The 24,514-nt window shown below is 39.1% G+C and overlaps 1 protein-coding gene across 2 annotated transcripts in view; it reads right to left on the bottom strand.

Annotated features, from left to right (window-relative positions):
• Positions 1–20,562: 20,562 nt before the first annotated feature.
• The window catches only part of LOC110520204 (transmembrane protein 163), an 86,172-nt gene continuing 82,220 nt past the window's right edge, over positions 20,563–24,514 (bottom strand). For both annotated transcript variants that reach the window (XM_036974583.1, XM_036974584.1), the window contains exons 6-8: positions 24,041–24,152; positions 22,984–23,125; positions 20,563–21,453 (exon numbers count right to left, since the gene is read on the bottom strand). In XM_036974583.1, coding sequence (XP_036830478.1) covers positions 21,393–21,453; positions 22,984–23,125; positions 24,041–24,152 — 315 coding nt within the window. In that variant the 3' untranslated portion in view covers positions 20,563–21,392. The remainder of the gene's footprint in view (positions 21,454–22,983; positions 23,126–24,040; positions 24,153–24,514) is intronic.

The following is a 24,514-nucleotide window of genomic DNA, read 5'->3' as shown; positions in this document are numbered from 1 at the left end:
AATTTGCCTGTGAATAACCACACCTTCATACAAACGTGCTACTGTATGCAGAATTGTTGACGCACAACCGAAGATGCTGCCATATCCTGCCAGCACGCCCACAAGCGAGCCACTCAGGAGCAGAATGACGCATGGAAGGGGGAAATCAATGAGATGGGAAAAGCAATTTATTGCACGTTGGGGAGGAGGGCTAATAGCTGAATAGACTATTCAACCTTTACTAAAGAATAGTCTAATAGCTGAGCTAGGTGTGAACCCCCCCACCCCCTCCTATCACAGACCAGATTTGCCCTAACGACCAAGGGGTAGCTTGCAACTCAATGTAATAACTTTTCTAATAAGTTACCTTATATGTTATGTTGGCTGACAATTTGTTAACTATGCTGTCCTTACGAACCACATAGCATATCATTAGAGCAGTATGTACCGGTATGTTAGCTAGCAACCTAACGTTAGTAGTTATACATCAAACTTGCCAGTAAGGCTATAGTTAACAATCTAACTACCCAACGTTTATTGACTTGATTATTCTCATCATTCTTAGCTTGGCTAAATGGTATAGTTCCTGTGCTTTCTCGATGGACATTTGGGTGCTTTCGTAAATTACCTCTGGCTATCTATAGGCTGGACAATAGAACTAGTTGAAATTAGGCTGAAAAACGGCTTAAGAACGTTGGCTAAACTGGAATACTAGCGCGAGCCCATAGTAAATGTATGGAATTGAATGCTCGCAGAGCCTATTTTGACTGGAGTGATGCTTAGAATTCCATTAAAAATGTATCCCTTTATTTTACCACTACAATCTGTTTGTCGGACAAAACTTGTGTAGGAAGTAAACATCCACAACTCGATGCTGTCAACTGTGCTTATGTCCGCGTAATCAAAAAGTGGGGAAAAAATAAAAACAGACTATTTCTGGTCTAGCAATTGATGACGAACGAGCTCGCTGCCCAAACTTACATAATTTCAAAGAGGAGATTCTCCTGTTTAAAATGGTGCCCTTGTAACAGTTTTTCTTCCAGCCCTCTCCTCACCCCTACAGACAGCCTCCCTCGAAGCATTATTACCCATCACTCCACAAAAGCCACGGCCATTGCAAAGCAAGGGGAACAACTACTTCAAGATCTAAGAGCGAGTGACGCCCCCAACTGAAACGCTATTACTGTGCACCCTACTAACTAGCTAGCCATTTCACACCGGTTACACCCGATTAAAAAAAATAAAAAAATCTAAATATACACATTGCGAGATATTTGGCGAAATAGACTGACATGCCTATATTTCCCCCACAGGAAACAATGGGAAGACCGCAGTCCAATATTATTTTTGTTTTTTACATTTTGTTTTTTACATTTTAACTATAATAACTACGTGAGCAGGTCTCATTGCCAACAATAGCAAAGCAGGCATTGTGACATTGAACAATAAGCTGGGAATAGAACGGTCGGAAGGCGAGTTGGTGCCACGGTGCGCAATAGGAGCTGGCAGGGTGAAAAATGCACTAAAATAAGGCCTGTTTTTACATGATTACTTCAAAACGACAGCAACAAGCTGGGAAATATGGTCATATTATTAAACTGGGCTCCACGGCGGATGCAATGAACTAGTTTTTAATCAGAAAAGAACGTTGTTAAAAAATTTGTGTCTCCAGCCTATGATCTACACGGATTTCAGAGCACTCTCATCTGAGTGAACCAGAGTACAGAATAGTTACTTTACGAGCGCCCAACACCGGTTGAATATGGCCGGTGTCAGTAAATGTCAGAAAAAAAAGCGTAATTAAATTGTTTCCAGGAGCACATTTGCAGTCACCAACGCTCTGGTTAACACGAAAACTGCCTTACCAGTTCTGCTAGGAGGAGTAAAATGGTCAGAGTGGTCGACTGCCATTGTAAGCTTGACTGCCATTGTAAGGCCAGGATGCTCAAATCAAACCTACTCCTCGGCCCGAACATCCAGTGTGCGCTCCAAGAGTGAAATGGTCTATAAAATGCTTCTCAAAGATGCCATCTGGTGGTCAAACTAGCAATAACTTGCAGTAACAGAAGAAATGGCTGAGAATTAAATGACTTGCCACAGAATGCTGCAGCAGCACGCAGGGTGTGCCGCAGTATGACGTAACTTTTAAAGGAGGAACTACTGTACATTCTTCCATATGTTTGGGGAGTCTCCCACATGCTTTTGGAGAACTCCAAACACCAAAATGTTTTTCTTTAAGCAATGGCATATTTGTCTGTGTCACGCCCTGGTCGAAGTATTTTGTGTTTATCTTCATTTATTTGGTCAGGCCAGGGTGTGGCATGGGTTTTTGTATGTGGTGTGTTGGTATTGGGATTGTAGCTTAGTGGAGTGTTCTAGTTAAGTCTATGGCTGTCTGAAGTGGTTCTCAATCAGAGGCAGGTGTTTATCGTTGTCTCTGATTGGGAACCATATTTAGGCAGCCATATTCTTTGAGTGTTTCGTGGGTGATTGTCCTGATGTTCATGTCGCTGTGTTTGTTGTCACCAGATAGGCTGTTTCGGTTTTCACGTTACGTTTATTGTTTTTGTATTGATCGTGTTTCGTCTTCATTAAAGATGTATCGAATTAACCACGCTGCATTTTGGTCTGACTTTCCTTCAACTGAAGAAAACCGTAACAGTCTGGCCACTCTTCCGTAAAGCCCAGCTCTGGAGTGTACAGCTTAAAGTGATTCTATGGACAGATCTCCGCTGTGGAGTTTTGCAGCTCCTTCAAGATTATCTTTGGTCTCTTTGTTGCCTCTCTGATGAATGTCCTCCTTGCCTGGTCCGTGAGTTTTGGTGAGCGGCCCTCTCTTGGCAGGTTTGCCGATACTGATTATTGGAGGACCAAAAAAAGCCGATACCTATTAATAAGACAATGTTTTAAAATGTATTTGTAATAATGACAATTACAATACTGAATGAACAGTTATTTTAACTTAATACAATACATCAATAAAAATCTATTTAGCCTCATAAATAATGAAACATGTTCAATTTGGTTTAAATAATGCAAAAAGTGTTGAAGTAAAAGTGCAATATGTGACATGCAAAAAAAGCTAACGTTTAAGTTCCTTGCTCAGAACATGAGAACATATGAAAGTTGGTGGTTCCTTTTAACATGAGACTTCAATATTCCCAGGTAAGAGGTTTTAGGTTGTAGTTAATATAGTATTTATAGGACTATTTCTCTCTATGCCATTTGTATTTCATGAACCTTTGACTATTGGATGTTCTTATAGGCACTTTAGTATTGCCTCGCTCCTCCCTGGGTTCGAACCAGGAACACATTGACAACAGCCACACTCAAAGCAGCGTTACCCATTGCTCCACAAAAGCCACGGCCCTTGCAGAGCAAGGGGAATAACTACTCCAAATCTCAGAGCGAGTGATGTTTGAAACACTTAGCGTGCACCCCGCTAACTAGCTAGCCATTTCACATCGGTTACACCAGCCATTAGGCTGATAGGCTTGAAGTCATAAACAGCGCTGTGCTTGCAAAGAGCTGCTGGCAAAACGCACGAAAGTGCTGTTTGAATGAATGCTTACGAGCCTGCTGCTGCCTACCATCTCTCAGTCAGACTGCTATATCAAGTCATAGACTTAATTATAAAATAATAACACAGAAATACGAGCCTTTGGTCATTAATATGGTCGAATCCGGAAACTATCATTTCGAAAACAAAACGTTTATTCTTTCAGTGAAATACGGAACCGCTCTGAATTTTATCTAACGGGTGTCATCCCTAAGTCTAAATATTCTTGTTACATTGTACAACCTTCAATGCTATGTCATAATTACTGGTTAATTGGGGTTTAGGCATTGGGGTTTATGGTTAGGTACAGTTGTGCAACAATTGTGCATTTTTTGCAAATGCGCTTTTGTTAAATCATCCCCCAGCGTTGCATCGATTATATGCAACGCAGGACATTCTAGATAAACTAGTAATATCATCAACCAGTGATTATGATTGATAGTTTTTTATAAGATACGTTTAATGCTAGCTAGCAACTTACCTTGGCTTCAACTGCATTCGCGTAACAGGCAGGCTCATCATGGAGTGCAATGAGAGGCAAGTGGTTAGAGCGTTGGACTAGTTAACCGTAAGGTTGCAAGATTGAATCCCAGTGCTGACAAGGTAAAGATCTGTCGTTCTGCCCCTGATGAACAAGGCAGTTAACCCACTGTTCCTAGGCCGTCATTGAAAATAAGAATGTGTTCTTAACTAACTTAAATAAATAACAAAATTGGCAAAATTTGCGTCCAAAAATATCGATTTCCGATTGTTATGAAAACTTGAAATCGGCCCTAATTAATCGTTCATTCCGATTAATCGGTCGACCTCTACTCCGTGGGATGTTCAAAGTTTTGGATATTTTTATAACCCAACCCTGATCTGTACTTCTCCACAAATTTGTCCCTGACCTGTTTGGAGAGCTCCTTGGTCTTCATGGTGCTGCTTGCTTGGTGGTGCCCCTTGCTTAGTGGTGTTGCAGACTCTGGGATTCTTTCGGAACAGGTGTATATATACTGAGACAATTAGACACTTAGATTGCACACAGGTGGACTTTATTTAACTAATTATGTGACTTCTGAAGGTAATTGATTGCACTGGATCTTATTTGGGGGCTTAATAGCAAAGGGGGTGAATACATATGCACACCACTTTTCCATTTTATTTTATTTTTTTAATTTTTTCATTTCACTTCACCAATTTGGACTATTTTGTGTATGTCCATTACATGAAATCCAAATAAAAATACATTTAAATTACAAGTTGCAATGCAACAAAATAGGAAAAATGCCAAGGGGGATGAATACTTTTGCAAGGCACTGTAGAAGTTATACATTCCCTTTCAGCGTTCTGCTCTTCATTTTTAATTACTTAATTTTTTTTTTCTTCATGAATTTCACTAACATTGTTATTATTTATTTTCCTTACATACCTTTAATCATTTGACTGTCACAAAATGCATGGCTGTAGTGTGTTAAATACACATAACAGAGTATCGAGGCCTACACAACAATATATGTATTTTCTACAAGCAAGCGACCGGGTTCAAGTTGACCCATAAATTAATTACATTTATACAGTGCCTTGCGAAAGTATTCGGCCCCCTTGAACTTTGCGACCTTTTGCCATATTTCAGGCTTCAAACATAAAGATATAAAACTGTATTTTTGTGAAGAATCAACAACGAGTGGGACACAATCATGAAGTGGAACGACATTTATTGGATATTTCAAACTTTTTTAACAGTTCAAAAACTGAAAAATTGGGTGTGCAAAATTATTCAGCCCCCTTAAGTTAATACTTTGTAGCGCCACCTTTTGCTGCGATTACAGCTGTAAGTCGCTTGGGGTATGTCTCTATCAGTTTTGCACATCGAGAGACTGACATTTTTTCCCATTCCTCCTTGCAAAACAGCTCGAGCTCAGTGAGGTTGGATGGAGAGCATTTGTGAACAGCAGTTTTCAGTTCTTTCCACAGATTCTCGATTGGATTCAGGTCTGGACTTTGACTTGGCCATTCTAACACCTGGATATGTTTATTTTTGAACCATTTCATTGTAGATTTTGCTTTATGATTTGGATCATTGTCTTGTTGGAAGACAAATCTCCGTCCCAGTCTCAGGTCTTTTGCAGACTCCATCAGGTTTTCTTCCAGAATGGTCCTGTATTTGGCTCCATCCATCTTCCCATCAATTTTAACCATCTTCCCTGTCCCTGCTGAAGAAAAGCAGGCCCAAACCATGATGCTGCCACCACCATGTTTGACAGTGGGGATGGTGTGTTAAGCTGTGTTGCTTTTACGCCAAACATAACGTTTTGCATTGTTGCCAAAAAGTTCAATTTTGGTTTCATCTGACCAGAGCACCTTCTTCCACATGTTTGGTGTGTCTCCCAGGTGGCTTGTGGCAAACTTTAAACGACACTTTTTATGGATATCTTTAAGAAATGGCTTTCTTCTTGCCACTCTTCCATAAAGGCCAGATTTGTGCAATATACGACTGATTGTTGTCCTATGGACAGAGTCTCCCACCTCAGCTGTAGATCTCTGCAGTTCATCCAGAGTGATCATGTGCCTCTTGGCTGCATCTCTGATCAGTCTTCTCCTTGTATGAGCTGAAAGTTTAGAGGGACGGCCAGGTCTTGGTAGATTTGCAGTGGTCTGATAATCCTTCCATTTCCATATTATCGCTTGCACAGTGCTCCTTGGGATGTTTAAAGCTTGGGAAATATTTTTGTATCCAAATCCGGCTTTAAACTTGTTCACAACAGTATCTCGGACCTGCCTGGTGTGTTCCTTGTTCTTCATGATGCTCTCTGCGCTTTTAACGGACCTCTGAGACTATCACAGTGCAGGTGCATTTATACGGAGACTTGATTACACACAGGTGGATTGTATTTATCATCATTAGTCATTTAGGTCAACATTGGATCATTCAGAGATCCTCACTGAACTTCTGGAGAGAGTTTACTGCACTGAAAGTAAAGGGGCTGAATAATTTTGCACGGCCAATTTTTCAGTTTTTGATTTGTTAAAGAAGTTAGAAATATCCAATAAATGTCGTTCCACTTCATGATTGTGTCTCACTTGTTGTTGATTCTTCACAAAAAAATACAGTTTTATATCTTTGTTTGAAGCCTGAAATGTGGCAAAAGGTCGCAAAGTTCAAGGGGGCCGAATACTTTCGCAAGGCACTGTATATTGACACTTATGTGCAAGATTTGGGGGAAGAGATAACAAAAAGGGGTCACATAATGTATGGACATCTCCTTCCTTGTTCCTAAATATATCACTCATTTTCTCAAGTGATAACATTTTAAAGATAATACCACGGATTCATTATTGGTGGCTGGTCTTTGTTCCGTGTAATGAATCTGTTATTCAATGTGTTTGTAAGAGCTGATAGCAGGAAGGCCAAATTAAATGTTTCATTCAATCATTTTTATATTAGTTTTTTACACTTCAAGGTGTCTTAAAATTCAAAATGAAATAGCTAAATGATCCTTAGTAAAACAATTTCCTATCCAGGCTTAGACAGGGCTTAGACAGTTTAGTACCAAAAATAAGGGGTTAAAAAAATAAGAAAAACAATGTTTCCTGATCTATCTTATATCTCGCAAATATATTGCAGACACTTCAGAACAAACTTCCATTACAAAATGTTGGGGAATGTTATTCTAAATTTATGTAGGCTAATAGCAGTAAGGCCAAATAAAATGTTTAATTCATTTAAAAAAATGTAATGTTTTTGATACATCAAGGGGTCTTCAAATTCAAAATGAAATAGCAAAGTGATCCTTGTTATGACGCTGCATACGCGCTCTCTATAGAATTCTGTATAATGATTACCATAGATGTGTAGCCTGTAAATGTACTCTGTTGAACACAGCTGTAAAGTCATGTTTTTTTGTGGTTTTGCATCTGAATGAAGTATCGGGCATCCATTTTACCCAATGTAATAAGATATTATATCACACTTTCATTTGTTTGTTTTCATATGAAACAGCCTACAGTTTACAATAGTCCAGCCTGGTCTCATAGACTAGACATAACATAGTAAATGTAAGTCCAGGACTCACAAATCAGCTCTGTTGTGTTATGTTTGGTATGCTTACATAAGACAGAAGGTTACTTAATTAAGGCTAAAACGAAATATGGGTGGTTGATCGGGGTGGCTGGGGAGGTCTATAACGTGAACGTCTAGCAACCCAGAGGTTGTGTGTTTGAATCTCATCACGGACAACTTTAGCATTTTATCTCATTTGCAACTTTGCAACTACTTACTACCTTTTAGCTACTTTGCTGCAACTACAAAGCATGGAAGCGAACCATTCCCCTAAACCTTTAACCTAACTCCTAACCTTAAACCTAACCTTCACCCCTAACCAAAACTCCTAGCATTAGCCACCTAGCTAACATTAGCATTGGAATTTGTAACATATCATACATTTTAGCAAATTTGTAACATATCATACTCATTTTTATTTGTAAAATATTATACAGAATGGTTGTTGGACATCCACAAATTAATACATGCTGTACCATAGGAAACGTAACATATGGAGTGTCTTAGATTTACTTACCAAATAATACGAAATACTCTGAGACCAGATTTAATAGTCTGGTACGTCCTGTGCACGGAACAGCTGTAATCATAACTTTTGTGAGTATTTGCTTCCACATTCTATCAGGTGTTTTATTATCTTCTATTGTTTTATAGTATGTGCTCTCTCTCCCTCTCTCTCTCTCTCTCTTAGTGTCTTCAAAAATTATTCACACCCCTTGACTTTATCCACATTTTGTTGTACTACAGCTTGACATTTTTTTAGCCATTGGCTTACACATATTACTCCATGATGTCAAAAGGGAATTATGTTTATTGAAAGTTGTTTTGCAAATGTATAAAAAATGAAAAGCTTATATGTCTTGAGTCAATAAGCATTCAACCCCTTTATTATGGCAAGCCTAAATATGATCAGGAGTAAAAAAAAAAAAAAGAAATCCTAACAAGTCACATAAGTTGCATGGACTCACTCTGTGTACAATAATTGTTTTAAACATGATTTTTGAATGACTACCCCATCCCTGTACACCACATAATTATTTGTAAGGTCCCTCAGTCTAGCAGTGAATTCTATACACAGATTCAACCACAAAGACCAGGGAGGTTTTTCAGTGCCTCGCAAAGAAGTGCACCTATTGGTATGTTTGTTTTCTTTTTATCTTATTTTACCTTTATTTAACTAGGCAAGTCAGTTAAGAGTTATGTTCTTATTTTCAATGACGGCCTAGGAACAGTGGATTAACTGCCTTGTTCAGGGGCAGAACAAATGATTTATTTTTACCTTGTCAGCTCGGGGATTCAATCTTGCAACCTTTTTTTCAATCTTGCAACCAACACTCTAACCACTAGGCTACCTGTGGTAATCTTTGCCCTTGTTTTGGTTTGTTTGTTTGTAAATTAGGGTGTGCAGGGTGAAGTGTAAGTCGTACTGTAGTTTGGTAAAAATCCAATTAGATATTTGCTCAGTACGTTGTTTTGGCTGTTAAGTCTGCTGTTAATGATAATGCAGAAGATTTTCCCAAGGTTTCTATATCCCCCGGTAGTTATTGGGGTCAAATTTGTCTCCACTTTTCAGTCCTTGGTTCCAAATATTGGGGAAGATGCCAGAACTGAAGATGATGTTAAAGAGTTTAAGTATAGCCAATTGGAGTTTGTGGTCTGTATATTTTATCATTTCATTTAGGATACCATCAACCCCACTGGCCTTTTTGGGTTGGAGGGTTTGTATTTTGTCTTGTAGTTTATTCAATGTATGTCACGATCGTTTGCATAAACGGACCAAGGTGCAGCGTACGTACAGTTCTACATATTTATTAGACAGTAAAACTTCGAAAAAAACTAAACAAAGAATAAACAAAACGTGACTAACAATGCAGTGCTAACAGGCAACTAAACATAAATAATATCCCATAACCCACAGGTGGAAAAATGCAACTTAAGTATGATTCTCAATTAGAGACAACGATTACCAGCTGCCTCTAATTGGGAATCATACACAAACCCCAACATAGAAAATAAACCTAGAACCCCACATATAAATAATAAACTAGACTAAAACCCCTAGTCACACCCTAACCTACTCTACCATAGAAAATACAGGCTTTCTATGGTCAGGACATGACAATGTAATTGGAGAACCCAGTGGGTTCTGGTAGTCTTTAACAGTTTATTCTAAGATTTGTATTTGATCATGTATATGTTTTTGCTGTTCATTCTTTGTTCTTTGTTATAGAGCCAAAAATATTGGAGAAGTTGTTTATCCATACATCTCCGTTTTGGATCGATAACTCGTTGTTGTTTGTTTTCCAATTTTCCCGGAAGGGGTTAGATTCTATGGATTCTTCAATTACATTGAGCTGATTTCTTCTTTTTCCGGAGTGTGTTTCTGTATTGTTTTAGTGATTCACTATAGTGAAAGTGTAGGCTCAGGTTTTCTGGTTCTATATGTTTGGTTGGACATGTTTCTCAATTTCTTTCTTAGGTTTTTGCATTCTTCATCAAACCATTTGTCATTGTTGTTAATTTTCTTAGGTTGTCTGCTTGACATTTTTAGATATACTGTTTAGGTTTTCTACTGCCACGTTTCCACCTTCACTATTACAGTGAAACCTTTTGTACAGGAAATTGTCTAGAAGGAACTGAATTTGTTGTTGCCGAATTGTTTTTTTGGTAGATTTCCACCCTACTTTTCTTTGAGCTATAGCATTTGTTAATATTATTCAGTTCCTTTGGCTTTGATGCCTCATAATTGAGCATAGCTCTGTTCAAGTAGAGTGTGATTTTGCTGTGATCTGATAGGGGTGTCAGTGGGCTGACTGTGAATGCTTTTAAGATACTCTGGGTTGAGGTCAGTGAGCTATAGGTGTGCCTACCATAAGAGTCCCCTCGAAGCCTACCATTGACTATGTACATAACCAGTGTCCAACAGAGCTGCTGGAGTTGTGACCTGTTTTTGTTGGTTATGCTGACGTAATTGTGTCTGGTGGGGCGTATGTGGGAGGGTATGCTGTCACCTCGAGGTAGGGTTCTTGTCCAGTTCTGGCATTTAGGTCGCCACAAACTAGTACATGTCCCTGAGCCTGGAAATTGTTGATCTCCCCCTCTAGGATGGAGAAGCTGTCATCATTAAAGTATGGGAATTCTATTGGGGGGATATAGGTAGCACACATGAGGACATTTTTCTCTGTTGAGATAATTTCCTTATTAATTGCTAGCCAGATGTAAAATGTTCCTGTTTTGGCATACCCCCCTGAGTCTCTTCCATGTTTCACACCTGGTAGTTTGGTGGATGGGACTACCAGCCCTCTGTAACCTAGAGGGCAACCAGTGGGTCCGTCTCCTTTATATCATGTTCTTGTAGAATGACAATGTCTGTATTTCCAATTTCTTTGATGAAATCTGGGTTCCTGCTCTATAGGCCAAAGTCAAATGACCTCAGATCTTGTATATTCCAGGATGAGATAGTAAAAGCTTTGTGTTCCACAGTGTTCTCTCTCTCTCTCTCTCTCTCCCCATCTTGCTCTTAAATTGCATAACACAGTGACATAAATTGCATGGACTCACTATGTGTGCAACAATCGTGTTTCACATGATTTTTGAATGACTACCTCATCTCTGTACCCCACACAATGATCTGTAAGGTTGCTCAGTCGAGAAGTGCATTTCAAACACAGATTCAATCACAAAGACCAGGGAGATTTTCCAGTGCCTCGCATTAAATCATTTAAAATTCCATATTGTAACATCAAAATGTGAAAAAAACTCAAGGGGTGTGAGTACTTTATGAAGGCACTGTACATCTCTCTTGGTTCCAACTCTTGTCCCCCCCCTCATGGCCTAATCACATAGCATACCAGTGATTACACTAACATACTCTACCATCAATTAGGGCTGAAAGGATGTTGATGGGGATTAAAGGGGGGTGAGCAGATACAAAAATCACAGGGACAACAAGGTGATTGTGTGAGAAAACAAAGGAGCCACTGTACATATCCGGCAGTAAATGTTTCATTTAAGTGAATCTGAATGTGAATCATCAACCTTTTGAGGACATTTTTTTAACCAATTGACATTTTGTGGCTTTGTCAAGTATACAGTAGGTACGGCAGACAACCAGTTTCGGTAATTAAGTGATTTGCACACAGTATGTTTTAAATGATTGTTATTCAATATCAAAATGTTTTCCTTTGGGTTTTCCTTTGGGATTCCAGGTGATTTATTCAAGCGTTTAGGAAGGTAAGTTAGACCATAGACTTCGACATAAAAAAAAAGGATATGGAATGGCCAGATTTGCGTCGTCAAAAGTGACACACTCACTCTTAAAGTGCTGTGCACTGTATCCAACTTTAATCATTAAGTGGTATATGCTAAACTTTGAACAAAGTTTTAATGGGTGTTTGCTTTACTGGTTTTGAACTGTATGGCAAGAATCATTGGTTTCCATGAGAACACTGTGTCAACATTGTGTGAGGATGTGTTGGTTGTGAAGCCGAGTCACACCATCGTATCTGCGGGTTTGGATTTCAATGTAATACAGAACAGCAATTAAGGTAGAGCAATGAGGCTGTTCACAATATGAATGTATTCTGGCTTTGTGTGAATAATTGGGTCTGGGGAGATACACTGCCCATCATATAAGTATTCACCCGCCATTTGATTCTTTCACATTTTGTTGTGTTACAAAGTGGTAGTGAAATGGATTTAATTGTCTTTTTTTTTTTGTGTGTGTCACTGATCTACACAAAATACTCCATATAATGTCAACGTAAAAAATAATGTAAACATTCTTTTTACAAATTAATAACAAATAAGTAACTAAAATATATTGGTTGCATAAGTATTGACCCCTTTGTTATGGCAAGTTCAGGAGTAAATGTTTACTTATTAACAAATCACATAATAAATTGCATGGATTAACTCTGTGTGCAATAAAGGTTGTCCTAACAGCAAACATTTCGGTAATGAGACAACTATCTTTGTAATGCTAAGTAAGTTAATACCACAATATTTTAACATTTCAATATTGTCACTTTATTACGCGTCATATTAATGGTTTTATAATCAAATAAAGAAGGCCGATATGGGAACTATATGCCGAGCGAAATTTGGTGAAGATTTTGTGCCTTCGTGGGTGCAGTTCTCATCAGTATATCCAAAGCTAACAGCTAAAACCTCACTGTAGTAGTTATACTATCCTTTCTGATATTCCAAAGAAATTAGGATTCAAGGTATTTATTCTGTGACTTCTGACTGTCCAGCTTTTTTTTGCATACAACTCGATTACATAAATACAATCTCTGATTCAGCGGGGTTGGGTTAAATGCGGAAGACACATTTCAGTTGAATACATTCAGTTGGACAGCTGATTAGATATCCCCTTTCCCTTTCCCTTTCCAATGAACTGTGTGTCTTAGGCAGTGGCCAACCTGCTTCAAGCTAACGTGTGCTGGCCTATGCTCCCACCTAGTGGTTAGAAGTTGGAGACACAAAACACATTTGCATTAACCACCCTAACTCGGTCCTCCTTTAGTTTTTATCAACCTTCTCCCAGTCAATCATGATCCATTTACGCATCAATCATAGAGTCCATCCTCAATCATAGAGTCCATCCTCACCTCTTCCATTACCGTCTGGTTCGAAATGCGTCTGCCGGCTCCAAGGGAAATTTGACACGCATTGTCTGGTGTGCGGAGAGGGTCATCGGCTGTCACCTGCCCTCCATCAAGGACCTGTATGATTCCAGGGCAAGGAAGTGTGCAGGGAAAATACCCCCTCTCCCTAAAACTCTCCTCTGGCAAACGATTCAGGTCAATGAAGACCAAAATCACCTGCCACTAGAACAGTTTCTTTCCCCCGTGCTGTGAGCATCACCAACCAGCCATCTGGACCAGAGACATTAAGAGACTATGCAGTCTATGCTGCACATTGATTGAAGCCATCTTTGAACTGTACACACACTGATATACACAACATTAAGAGCACCTGCTCTTTCCATGACGTAGACTGACCAGGTGGATCCAGGTCAAAACTACGATCCCTTACTGATGTCACTGGTTAAATCCACTTCAAATAGAGTAGATAAAGGGGAGGAGAGGTTAATGAAGGATTTTTAAGCCTTGAGACAATTGAGACATACATTGTGTACAGTATGTGTGCCTTTCAGAGGGTGAATGGACAAGACAACATATTGAAATGCCTTTGAACGGGGTATGCTTGTAGGAGCCAGTCGCACCGGTTTGTGTCAAGAACTGCAACGCTGCTGGGTTTTTCACGATCAACATTTTCCTGTGTGTATCAAGAATGGTCCGCCAACCAAAGGCATCCAGCAGACTTAGCACAACTGTGAACAGGCGGGCCACAAACAGACAAATAACACCACAGTACAACAGTAGTGGGCAGAATGGCATCTCGGAACGGACAATTTGTCGATCCTTGTCACGGATGGGCTATTGCAATAGATCAAGCAAGAAGACGTGATTAGTGGGCACGCAGTCACCACCAATGGACAATTGAGGAGTGTAAAAACATTGCCTGGAACATGGAAGAGAGAGCTCAGTATACTTGAGTGGCCTGAGCTGTACATTTGCTCATTCTCTTACTGCTCTATGTTCACTATATCTATTTTGTATATAATCTACCCTAAGCCTAGCCATAACCCTAACATGAACCTAGCTTTGTGTCAGAGGAGGCTGGTGGGAGGAGCTGTAGCAGGGGCTCATTGTAAAGACTGGAATGGAATAAATATAATGGTATCAAACACATCAGACATATGGAAACCAAACGTTTGACTCTGTTCCATTTATTCCATTCCAGCCATTACAATAAGCCTTTCCTGATATACCTCCTCCCACCAGCCTCCTCTGCTACATGTCCACAACCCGGTTCAACCCTAACTCTCAACCACAGCCCTAGACCAAACTTCATGTCCACACCCTGGTTCAACCCTAACTCTAGACTCAACCACAACTCTGACCATAACCCTAGCTTCCTGTTCACACCTTGGTTCAACCGTAACCCAAGCCTCAACCCTAACCCTAGCTTCATGTCCACACCCAGGCTAAACCCTAACTCTAGCCATAACTCTAATTTTATCCATAACCCCAACCCTAACTTCAAGAAAAAAACAAAAGCTGCTTTTGGAAGACTTGCAGCCCAATAATTGTATCAGCTTGTCTCTGCTGCCCCCTGTGTGGTTTACAATGGAAGTACAGGCAGCACAAACTCATCTGCATGACCTCATTGCCCAGAGTCTTCTCACTTGTCCATGGGGAGAAGAATTTGTATTATTATTATTATTATTATTATTATACCCCAGGTAATGCTTTAGCTTTTTCTAACACCGGAGAGAATGTCCATATTTGTTTTGTATTTAATTATTTGTATATGTATTTATCATTTCATTTGTTTTATTGTATTATTTAATTAAAATGTAAAGTATGCAAAAGTAGGAAGAAAGGAGTGACTCAACATTTTTAATGAATGAGCAGGATAAAACTTTATTTTTCAATAAAACGTTTCCTCTGTGACAGAGGTCCACATTGTCATATATATAATGTATGTGTCCTACATAAATATACATAGTGTTTACATCATATGTAATACCATTGAAATATTTACAATCAGACACATAATTCTACTCTCAAACTCTTCACAGGCGTATTTTGCATTAAGATGTGTCAAGAAGAGAGAGAGTGTGTGTGTGTGTGTGTGTGGGGGGGGGGGGGGGGGGTGTCTTAGTGGGGGGGGAGGGGGGGTGTCTTAGTGTGTGTCTTAGAAAAGCTGAAAAGCATGTTACTTTTAAAGATTAGGTTTGTGTCAGTCCAAGCAAAGCTAAGCAGTGGCTTGTATTGCTATAGTATAATATAACTTCATTAAATTATTAGTAGAAGTGATGGCACACTGTCTGTGAGACTGTGCTTTTGTGTTTGTGTCTGCTTCCCTACCTTACCAGTGTGTTTATTTGTATACCTGTGTCTGTCTTATTATGAAGTCAAACGCATGGGACAATTCATTCAAAGAGAATTGCTGCCATTTACATCCTTAAACACATATCTAGAAATGATTTCACAGCTTTGAATCGGGACTTACTGTAACAGAGATGATTAGCAAGAATTCAGCTTTACGAGACATCATCTGGCAACATTTAGGAGAAAACACATCCATACAGTGACGTCAATACAAAATCAATATTGCTCCTATAGCATCAGTCAATCTATCACATCTACAGTATGTTCACCTTACAATATACACAGCACAACTCAGTTGTATGACATCATACACTGGAATTAATACACTGACTGGCATGAGAGTATACGTACCGTTTTGATTTTCCAATCCTTTTCACCATCTATAAATTCAGCTGCTGAGACAGTTTGTCAGTGTTATTGTGAGTGTTATACTACACTTCTAAGCAGTAAACAAGGACAAAATGTAACAATGTAAGACCAGGAATGATACTAGTAGTATACATTATCAGAGCACAATCTATTAAGTATATCATTTCTTTGTCTATTACAAATAATACGAAACACCTATTTATGTGCTTATTTGGATGGTCTAAAGTCTGTGCTTTTGTCATTTTGAGTCATTAAAGACTTATGAGACTGTCATCTTGTGAGGGAAGGGACCATACAAATGCCTGTGCTGTTGGTGAGTTGAAAAGATGAGCAGTGAACAGATCACTCTCAATCCTTGATATACAGTACCAGTCAAAAGTTTGGACACACCTACTCAATCAAGGGTTTTTCTTTATTTTTACTATTTTCTACATTGTAGAATAATTGTGAAGACATCAAAACTATGAAATAACACATATGGAATCATGTAGTAACCAAAAAAGTGTTAAACAAATCAAAAATCTATTTTATATTTGAGATTCTTCAAACTAGCCACCCTTTATGTTGATGACAGCTTTGGTATTCTCTCAAACAGCTTCACGAGGTAGTCATTTCAACTAACAGGTGTGCCTTGTTCAAAGTTCATTTGTGGAATTTCTTTCCATCTTAATGTGTTTGACCCAATCAGTTATGTTGTGACAGGTTAGTGGTGGTATTCAGAAGATGGCCCTACTTGGTAAAATACCATATTATAGCAAGAACAGCTCAAATAAGCAAAGAGAAAAAAATTGTCCATCATTACTTTAAGACACGAAGGTCAGTCAAGCCGCAAAATTTGAAGAACTTTGAACATTTCTTCAAGTGCAGTCGCAAAAAACCATCAAGCGCTATGGTGAAACTGGCTCTAAAGAGGACCACCACAGGAAAGGACGACCCAGATGTAAAAAATAAATAAATATGTAATTAGGCAAGTCAGTTAAGACCAAATTCCTATTTACAATGACGGCCTACCCCGGCCAAACCCTGGCGATGCTGGGTCAATTGTGCGCCGCCCTATGGGACTCCCAATCACGGCCAGATGTGTCTTTGTGAGACGCAGAGTAGGTGAATGGATGATCCCCGCATTTGTGTTTCCCACCGAGAAGCATGGAGGAGGAGGTGTGATGGTGTGGGGGTGCTTTGCTGGTGACACTGTCAGTGATTTATTTAGAATTCAAGGCACACTTAACCAGCATGGCTACAACAGCATTCTGCTGCGATACGCCATCCCATCTGGTTTGCGCTTCGTGGGACTACCATTTGTTTTCAACAAGACAATGACCCAACACACCTCCAGGCTGTGTAAGAGCTATTTTACCAAGAAGGAGAGTGATAGAGTGCTGCATCAGATGACCTGGCCTCCACAATCACCCGACCTCAAACCAATTGAGATGGTTTGGGATGTGTTGGACCACAGAGTGAAGGAAATGCAGCCAACAAGTGCTCAGCATATGTGGGAACTTTTTTGGTTACAACATGATTCCATGTGTTATTTCATAGTTTTGATGTCTTCACTATTATTTCACAATGTAGAAAATAGTAAAAAATACAATTTAAATTGGAATTAGTAGGTGTGTCCAAATTTTTGAATGGTACTGTAGACATAAAGAAAATTATCACTTTACAAGTTTACAGTGTATCAACTCAAAGCGGAGCAGAAGTTACAGTGTAAATATAATCTAATAATAATATACCATTTAGAAAAGAACAAATAGCACTAGAACAATTCATCTGTCAAGTCTGGCTATTCCTATTGGTTTGCTACAGCTAGAAGCCTCTATCTAAACAGTGTATTAAACATTTGTACACATTTCATGTTTTGTATTTACAATCATTTACGTACAGTATACACGAAACGTGCTGGCATTACTGCTATGAGGTTTAAGCGAAGGTAAACAGTAAGAGAAAAGACATTGCCTTTAATGATGATCCAATATGCTGTGAAGCAGATCACTGATGTGTATAAAGATCTATGGCGTCACATAATATTGAATCTCTATGTTGGTAATTGTCAATACTGTCAGGACAGGCAGATGAAGTGGGGATGTTTACATTTTTGCAAAATAACTTGAATGTATCCCCATAGAATTAAGTGTAATTGTAAAACATGGCACATAATCACATCTGTTGGCTACCACATGACATATTAATAATTCTAATTTTGCTTAAAAAATGATGAGTACAATTTTGCAATTCAGTATTCACTACATACGTACACTACACTACCTGAACCAGTTACTTCTGTCTCACAAATAAGAGAAAACACCTTGCCCTCAGTCTTTCTCTCAACTTCTACCGACAGAGAAATATCTATAATTGTAAACACAAATATGGCATGCCAAGCAAATAAGCTGGCTAATAATGTTGTCTTAGTTTAGGAATCTGAGCATGTATGGCACTGAAACATATGACTATCAATTATATCGTCATGGTCATCCCAGACAAGGTAGTGGGGGGGGGATATAGTCATTATTATGACAAGATTGAACACTGTTAGAACAAAACAGTGTGGTAAGCCTATCTGGGACAAGCGTTATCACTGTAGCTACCTAACCATTCTCTAGTTTAGATCACAGTGGAACAATAATTAGTGCTCCCATCTGGATAGTGATTGAAAAACATGTGCGCTTTGTTTTCAGCTTTTCAGTGTGACACTGTAATGTCATATATTTTTTTACTGACACCGTACCAACAGTTTGCTTTTTGCATTCAACCCTGAAGTTAGCCTTGATTGTGAACTAGTCATTCCCTTGCTTGACAGTCAAGGTCTGGTCTGCTCTGGTGTGCTTCGCTTTGTGCATGTACAATACAGTACTCTCTATCTTACCACTGCTCTATGGGCAGCCACACTTCTCCAGATACTGGCCTGGCCCTGCTGTTTGGGCCTCTCTCTCTTTTGTTTCTCTGTCAAGCCAGAGAGTGGAGGACTGCAGCAGACTGACTAGACATAGTCCTCTACCATAGGGATAGATACATGTGTGATTTATCTCTGTGCCCTCTACTCCCACTTGGGTCGTGTCAGTGGAGAAGCAAGGAGAAGCACTGCAGAGGGCACATTAATTTACAATATATAACTCCAGCAGTGTGACCTGCTCACAGACCTACCTAGACTTCCACTCTGTATATCTTGCTTATATACTATAGCTACATATAGTTGAAGTCTGAAGTTTACATACACCTTAGCCAAATACATTTAAACTCAGTTTTTCACAATTCCTGACATTTAATTATAGTAAAAATTCCCTGTTTTATGTCAGATAGGATCACCACTTTATTTTAAGAAAGTGAAATGTCAGAGAATTATTTATTTCAGCTTTTATTTCTTTCATCACATTCCCAGTGGGTCAGAAGTTTACATACACTCAAATAGTATTTGGTAGCATTGCCTTCAAATGTTTTACTTGGGTCAAACATTTCGGGTAACCTTCCAGAAGCTTCCCACAATAAGTTGGGTGAATTTTGGCCCATTCCTCCTGACAGAGCTGGTGTAACTGAGTCAGGTTTGTAAGCCTCCTTGCTCGCACCTGCTTTTTCAGTTCTACCCACACATTTTTAATGGGATTGAGGGTCAGGGCTTTGTGATGGCCACTCCAATACCTTGACTTTGTTGTCCTTAAGCCATTTTGCCACAAATTTGGAATTATACTTGTTGTCATTGTCCATTTGGAAGACCCATTTGCGACCTAGCATGAACTTCCTTACTGATGTCTTGAGATGTTGCTTCAATATATCCACATAATTGTCCCCACAACATGATCCTGCCACCCTCCTGCTTCACGGTCGGGATGGTGTTCTTCGGCTTGCAAGCTTCCCCCTTTTTCCAAACATAACGATGGTCATTATGGCCAAACGGTTCTATTTTTGTTTCATCAGACCAGAGGACATTTCTCCAAAAAGTATGATCTTTGTCCTCATGTGCAGTTGCAAACCGTAGTCTGGCTTTTTTAATGGAGGTTTTGGAGCAGTGGCTTCGTTCTTGCTGAGCGGCCTTTCAGGTTATGTCGATATAGGACTCGTTTTTTTCTGTGGATATAGATACTTTTGTACCCGTTTCCTCCAGCATCTTCACAAGGTCCTTTGCTGTAGTTCTGGGATTGATTTGAACTTTTCACACCAAAGTACGTTAATCTCTAGAAGACAGACCATGTCTCCTTCCTGAGCGGTATGACGGCTGCGTGGTCCCATGGTGTTTATACTTGAACACTATTGTTTGTACAGATGAATGTGGTACCTTCAGCCGTTTTGAAATTGCTCCCAAGGATGAACCAGACTTGTGGAGGTGTACAGTTTTTTTTCTGAGGTCTTGGCTGATTTATTTTGATTTTCCCATGATGTCAAGCAAAGAGGCACTGGGTTTGAAGGAAGGCCTTGAAATACATCCACAGGTACACCTCCAATTGACTCAAATGATGTCAATTAGCCTATCAGAAGCATCTAAAGCCATGACATCATTTTCTGGAATTTTCCAAGCTGTTTAAAGGCACAATCAACGTAGTGTATGTACACTTCTGACCCACTGGAATTGTGATACAGTGAATTATAAGTGAAATAATCTGTCTGTAAACAATATGTTGAAAAAATTACTTGTGTCATGCACAAAGTAGATGTCCTAACCGATTTGCCAAAATTATAGTTTGTTAACAAGAAATTTGTGGAGTGGTTGAAAAACGAGTTTTAATGACTCCAACCTAAGTGTATGTAAACTATGTAGACTTCAACTGTAGCTTCTAATCTCAAAGAGCAATGGAGACTCACACACAGAACCATAGAGATCTGTGAAAACAGACCAGGGCAGAAAGTAGTGGCATGATTCCACCATTATAAATGATTCAGATTCTAACAATGCATAGGGATTTTGAAAGTCACAGAAGTTTATGTGGATGGTCTACAACAGGTGTTCTCCTGTGAACCCTCCCCCCATACTAATCAGGGTTGGAACATAAAAAAGGTTTGGGCAATATGAAAGGGATCTTGTGCCTCTCAAAATGCCAGGGGTTCTAGGTCGCTTAGCAACAGCAGTGGGTTCAGATACACATGGCAAACAAATGCTGATCTCTCTGGACCAGCCGTTAATGCCAGCCTCTTCGTAATCCTTTTTCTCACCTCTTCATTCCCTCTTTCTGGATAGTAATAATGATGGACAGGAGGTAAAGACAAATAGTTAGAAGGGGGTGGCTAGGTGGGAAAACCTTGATTGAGAGGTTGGCCAACACGCCAACAACATCATAATGTCTTTAACTATTTTGCCCTCAGAGTCTCTCCAGGCTAGGGCCTGTGTGTGTGTGTGTGTGTGTGTGTGTGTGTGTGTGTGTGTGTGTGTGTGTGTGTGTGTGTGTGTGTGTGTGTGTGTGTGTGTGTGTGTGTGTGTGTGAGATAGAAAGAGAGGAGGGGAGGGGAAGGGGAAGGGGTGCATCAGGTGTAAACCTGGTCCTAGGAGCGTTCACTCAAAGCGTTCGTAGTTCCTGGTTTGTCTCACCCGGGGTACCATGTCCAGGAGCAGTCTGAAGGGAGAGAAGACAGATACATTGTGGGATACAAGAGCAGACAAGATGTGTCATAAGACATTAGATGATTGACTGTGTATAATGTAAGATAAGATAAATACTTTATTTTCTCCATGGGGGAATGTGTGTGCATATGTGCACGTGTCAATATGTGTTCCTATTTATGGCTAATCAAGTCAAATTTTATTGGTCATGTACACGTGTTTAGCAGATGTTATCGCGGGTGTCGCAAAATGCTTGTGTTTCTAACTCCGACAGTGCAGTAATATCTAACAATTTCACAACAATACACACAATACACACACATTTAAGTAAAGGAATGGAATTAAGAATATATACAAATATGGATGAGCAATGTCAGTGCGGCATAGACTAAGATACAGTAGAATAGAATAGAATACAGTTTAAAATGAATAGAATAGAATACCGTATATAACGGGTATATAATAGAACAGAATAGAATAGAATACAGTTTAAAATGGGTATATAACAGAATATAATAAAATTCAGTATATAATGGATATATAATATAATATAATACAGTATATAATGGGTATATAATAGAACAGAATAGAATAGAATACAGTTTAAAATGAATAGAATAGAATACCGTATATAACGGGTATATAATAGAACAGAATAGAATACAGTTTATAATGGGTATATAACAGAATATAATAAAATACAGTATATAATGGATATATAATATAATAGAATACAGTATATAATGGGTATATAATATAATAGAATACAGTTTATAATGGGTATATAATATAATAGAATACAGCATATAATGGGTATATAATATAATAGAATACAGTATATAATGGGTATATAATAGAATATAATAGAATACAGTTTATAATGGGTATATTATATAATAGAATATAATACAGTATATAATGGGTATATAATAGAATAGAATACAGTATATAATGGGTATATAATAGAATAGAATACAGTATATAATGGGTATATATTGTAATATAATGTAATATAATAGAATACAGTATATAATGGGTATATAATAGAATACAGTTTATAATGGGTATATAATAGAATAGAATACAGTATATAATGGGTATATAATAGAATACAGTAAATAATGGGTATATAATAGAATATAATAGAATACAGTAAATAATGGGTATATAATAGAATATAATAGAATACAGTATATAATGGGTATATAATAGAATACAGTTTATAATGGGTATATAATAGAATAGAATACAGTATATAATGGGTATATAATAGAATACAGTAAATAATGGGTATATAATAGAATATAATAGAATACAGTAAATAATGGGTATATAATAGAATACAGTATATAATGGGTATATAATAGAATATAATAGAATACAGTATATAATGGGTATGTGGGTGTCTGTGCATAATATGAGTGTGTGTACAGGTGTGTCATGTGACTGTCTGACATGTGATTGTCTGTTTACATTTGTGAGCGTGTCTGTGCGTCTGTTTGCATTTGTATGTGTGTGTGTTTGTAGGCTACATGTCTCTTACTTGACACCGTAAGCGAGGATGATGAGTCCGATGATGACGCCGATGGATCCGTCCAGGTACCAGACGTCAGGGTGGTGTCTGAACACCTCAGCACTGATGAGGATGGAGAAACCCATGATGCCCCCCACCATGGAGTTAAAAGCTACAGCCACAGAGAAGAACCACATCAATAACCACAAGAGGGAAAATGGAACATGTTGATTAGGCAAAGTAAATATAATAAATAACATCTACCTTTTCACATCTGATAAAACAAACCAGGTGTGTTCTCATTCAGCAGTCTGAGTTTATGTGCATGTGCATTTACCTGGCTATCATACAAATCTGTACATTGACGTTCCCTTTTCTTTCACTCTTTTAGAACTAAAATATATGAAGCTACTCTATTCTGAATATCTGACATCCAAAGCCAGTCAGTCAGAGTCAAAACCTCTTTGATTATTCCAATGCCTGTGGTAACAGTGCAGGTGAGCTCCCCTGCACCCCCGAAACAGAGTGAAAGACAGAGACCCTTCCCTAACCAGTCAGTCATGTGCTTCGATCTAGCACCTGCCTCCATATGTGTCTAGTGGGAGATAAGTGGACTGTCTGAAAGCAGAACAGCAACATCAGGTTTATTGGATTGTTGCTGTGTGTGTTGTGCAGCCTGCGGGAGAGACAGGGTGGAGAGCATGAGACAGAGACAGAGACAAAAAACAATAAAGACAAAGATAAAGAGAGGAAGGAGTCTAGAAGGGGAGGGAGATGGAGGGAAGGGGCGGAGCGTCTACAGCTGAACCACGTACACCAGTTGCCTCCAGCTCTTATTTATTACCATCATTTGTTTTTCCGCCTCTCTTCCATTTCTCTCACCTCTCTGGCACCAGGCCTTATATCTCTACTTTAATTGGCTTCAGTTCAACAAGGCATGCTGTGCAAGCCCTCAGTCTTTGTGAGTGCAAGTGCGTGTGCAGTGTCTCTCTCTCTGTGTGTGTGTGTGTGTGTGTGTGTGTGTGTGTGTGTGTGGGCGCGCGCGTGTTTGGAATTTTGACATGTGAGTCAGTCTTTCCCACCCTACCGTCAGTGATGAGGGCTCTACTGGTCAGCACTCTCCCCAGCAGGAACTTGAACACAGCCAGGATGATACATACAATCCCACTGACAATAGACACACTGAAGAGGAAGTCATCCTGAGAGAGAGAAAGTGAGAGAGGGGAGAGAGAGAGGGGAGAGAATAAAAAGGGGGAAAAGTAGTAAATATAGAGTGATGAGTCAAAGGGTTACAGGGTGCTCTTGTCCTCAGCAGTATCATTAATATTGCACAGCCAGGATCAGAGGCCTGATCAGGTGCCTCTCCTCTCCACAAGGTCATTACATTTGTGAGGAGCCTGGTAATAACACACTGCTTTACAAACACATGATACAGTATTAGAGTATTAGTAAAACAAAGAGATGACAATCAGCTTAGTGTAGACATGTTGTCTTGATGCAATATGCCACATATCTTGTTTCTGTTAATATGATGGTCAATTTCAGTGCCTTGTACATGGAG

Source organism: Oncorhynchus mykiss, chromosome 3 (assembly GCF_013265735.2).
Source record: "Oncorhynchus mykiss isolate Arlee chromosome 3, USDA_OmykA_1.1, whole genome shotgun sequence".
NCBI classification, from domain to species: Eukaryota; Metazoa; Chordata; class Actinopteri; order Salmoniformes; family Salmonidae; genus Oncorhynchus; species Oncorhynchus mykiss.
This window is presented reverse-complemented; position numbering and strand designations above follow the sequence as displayed.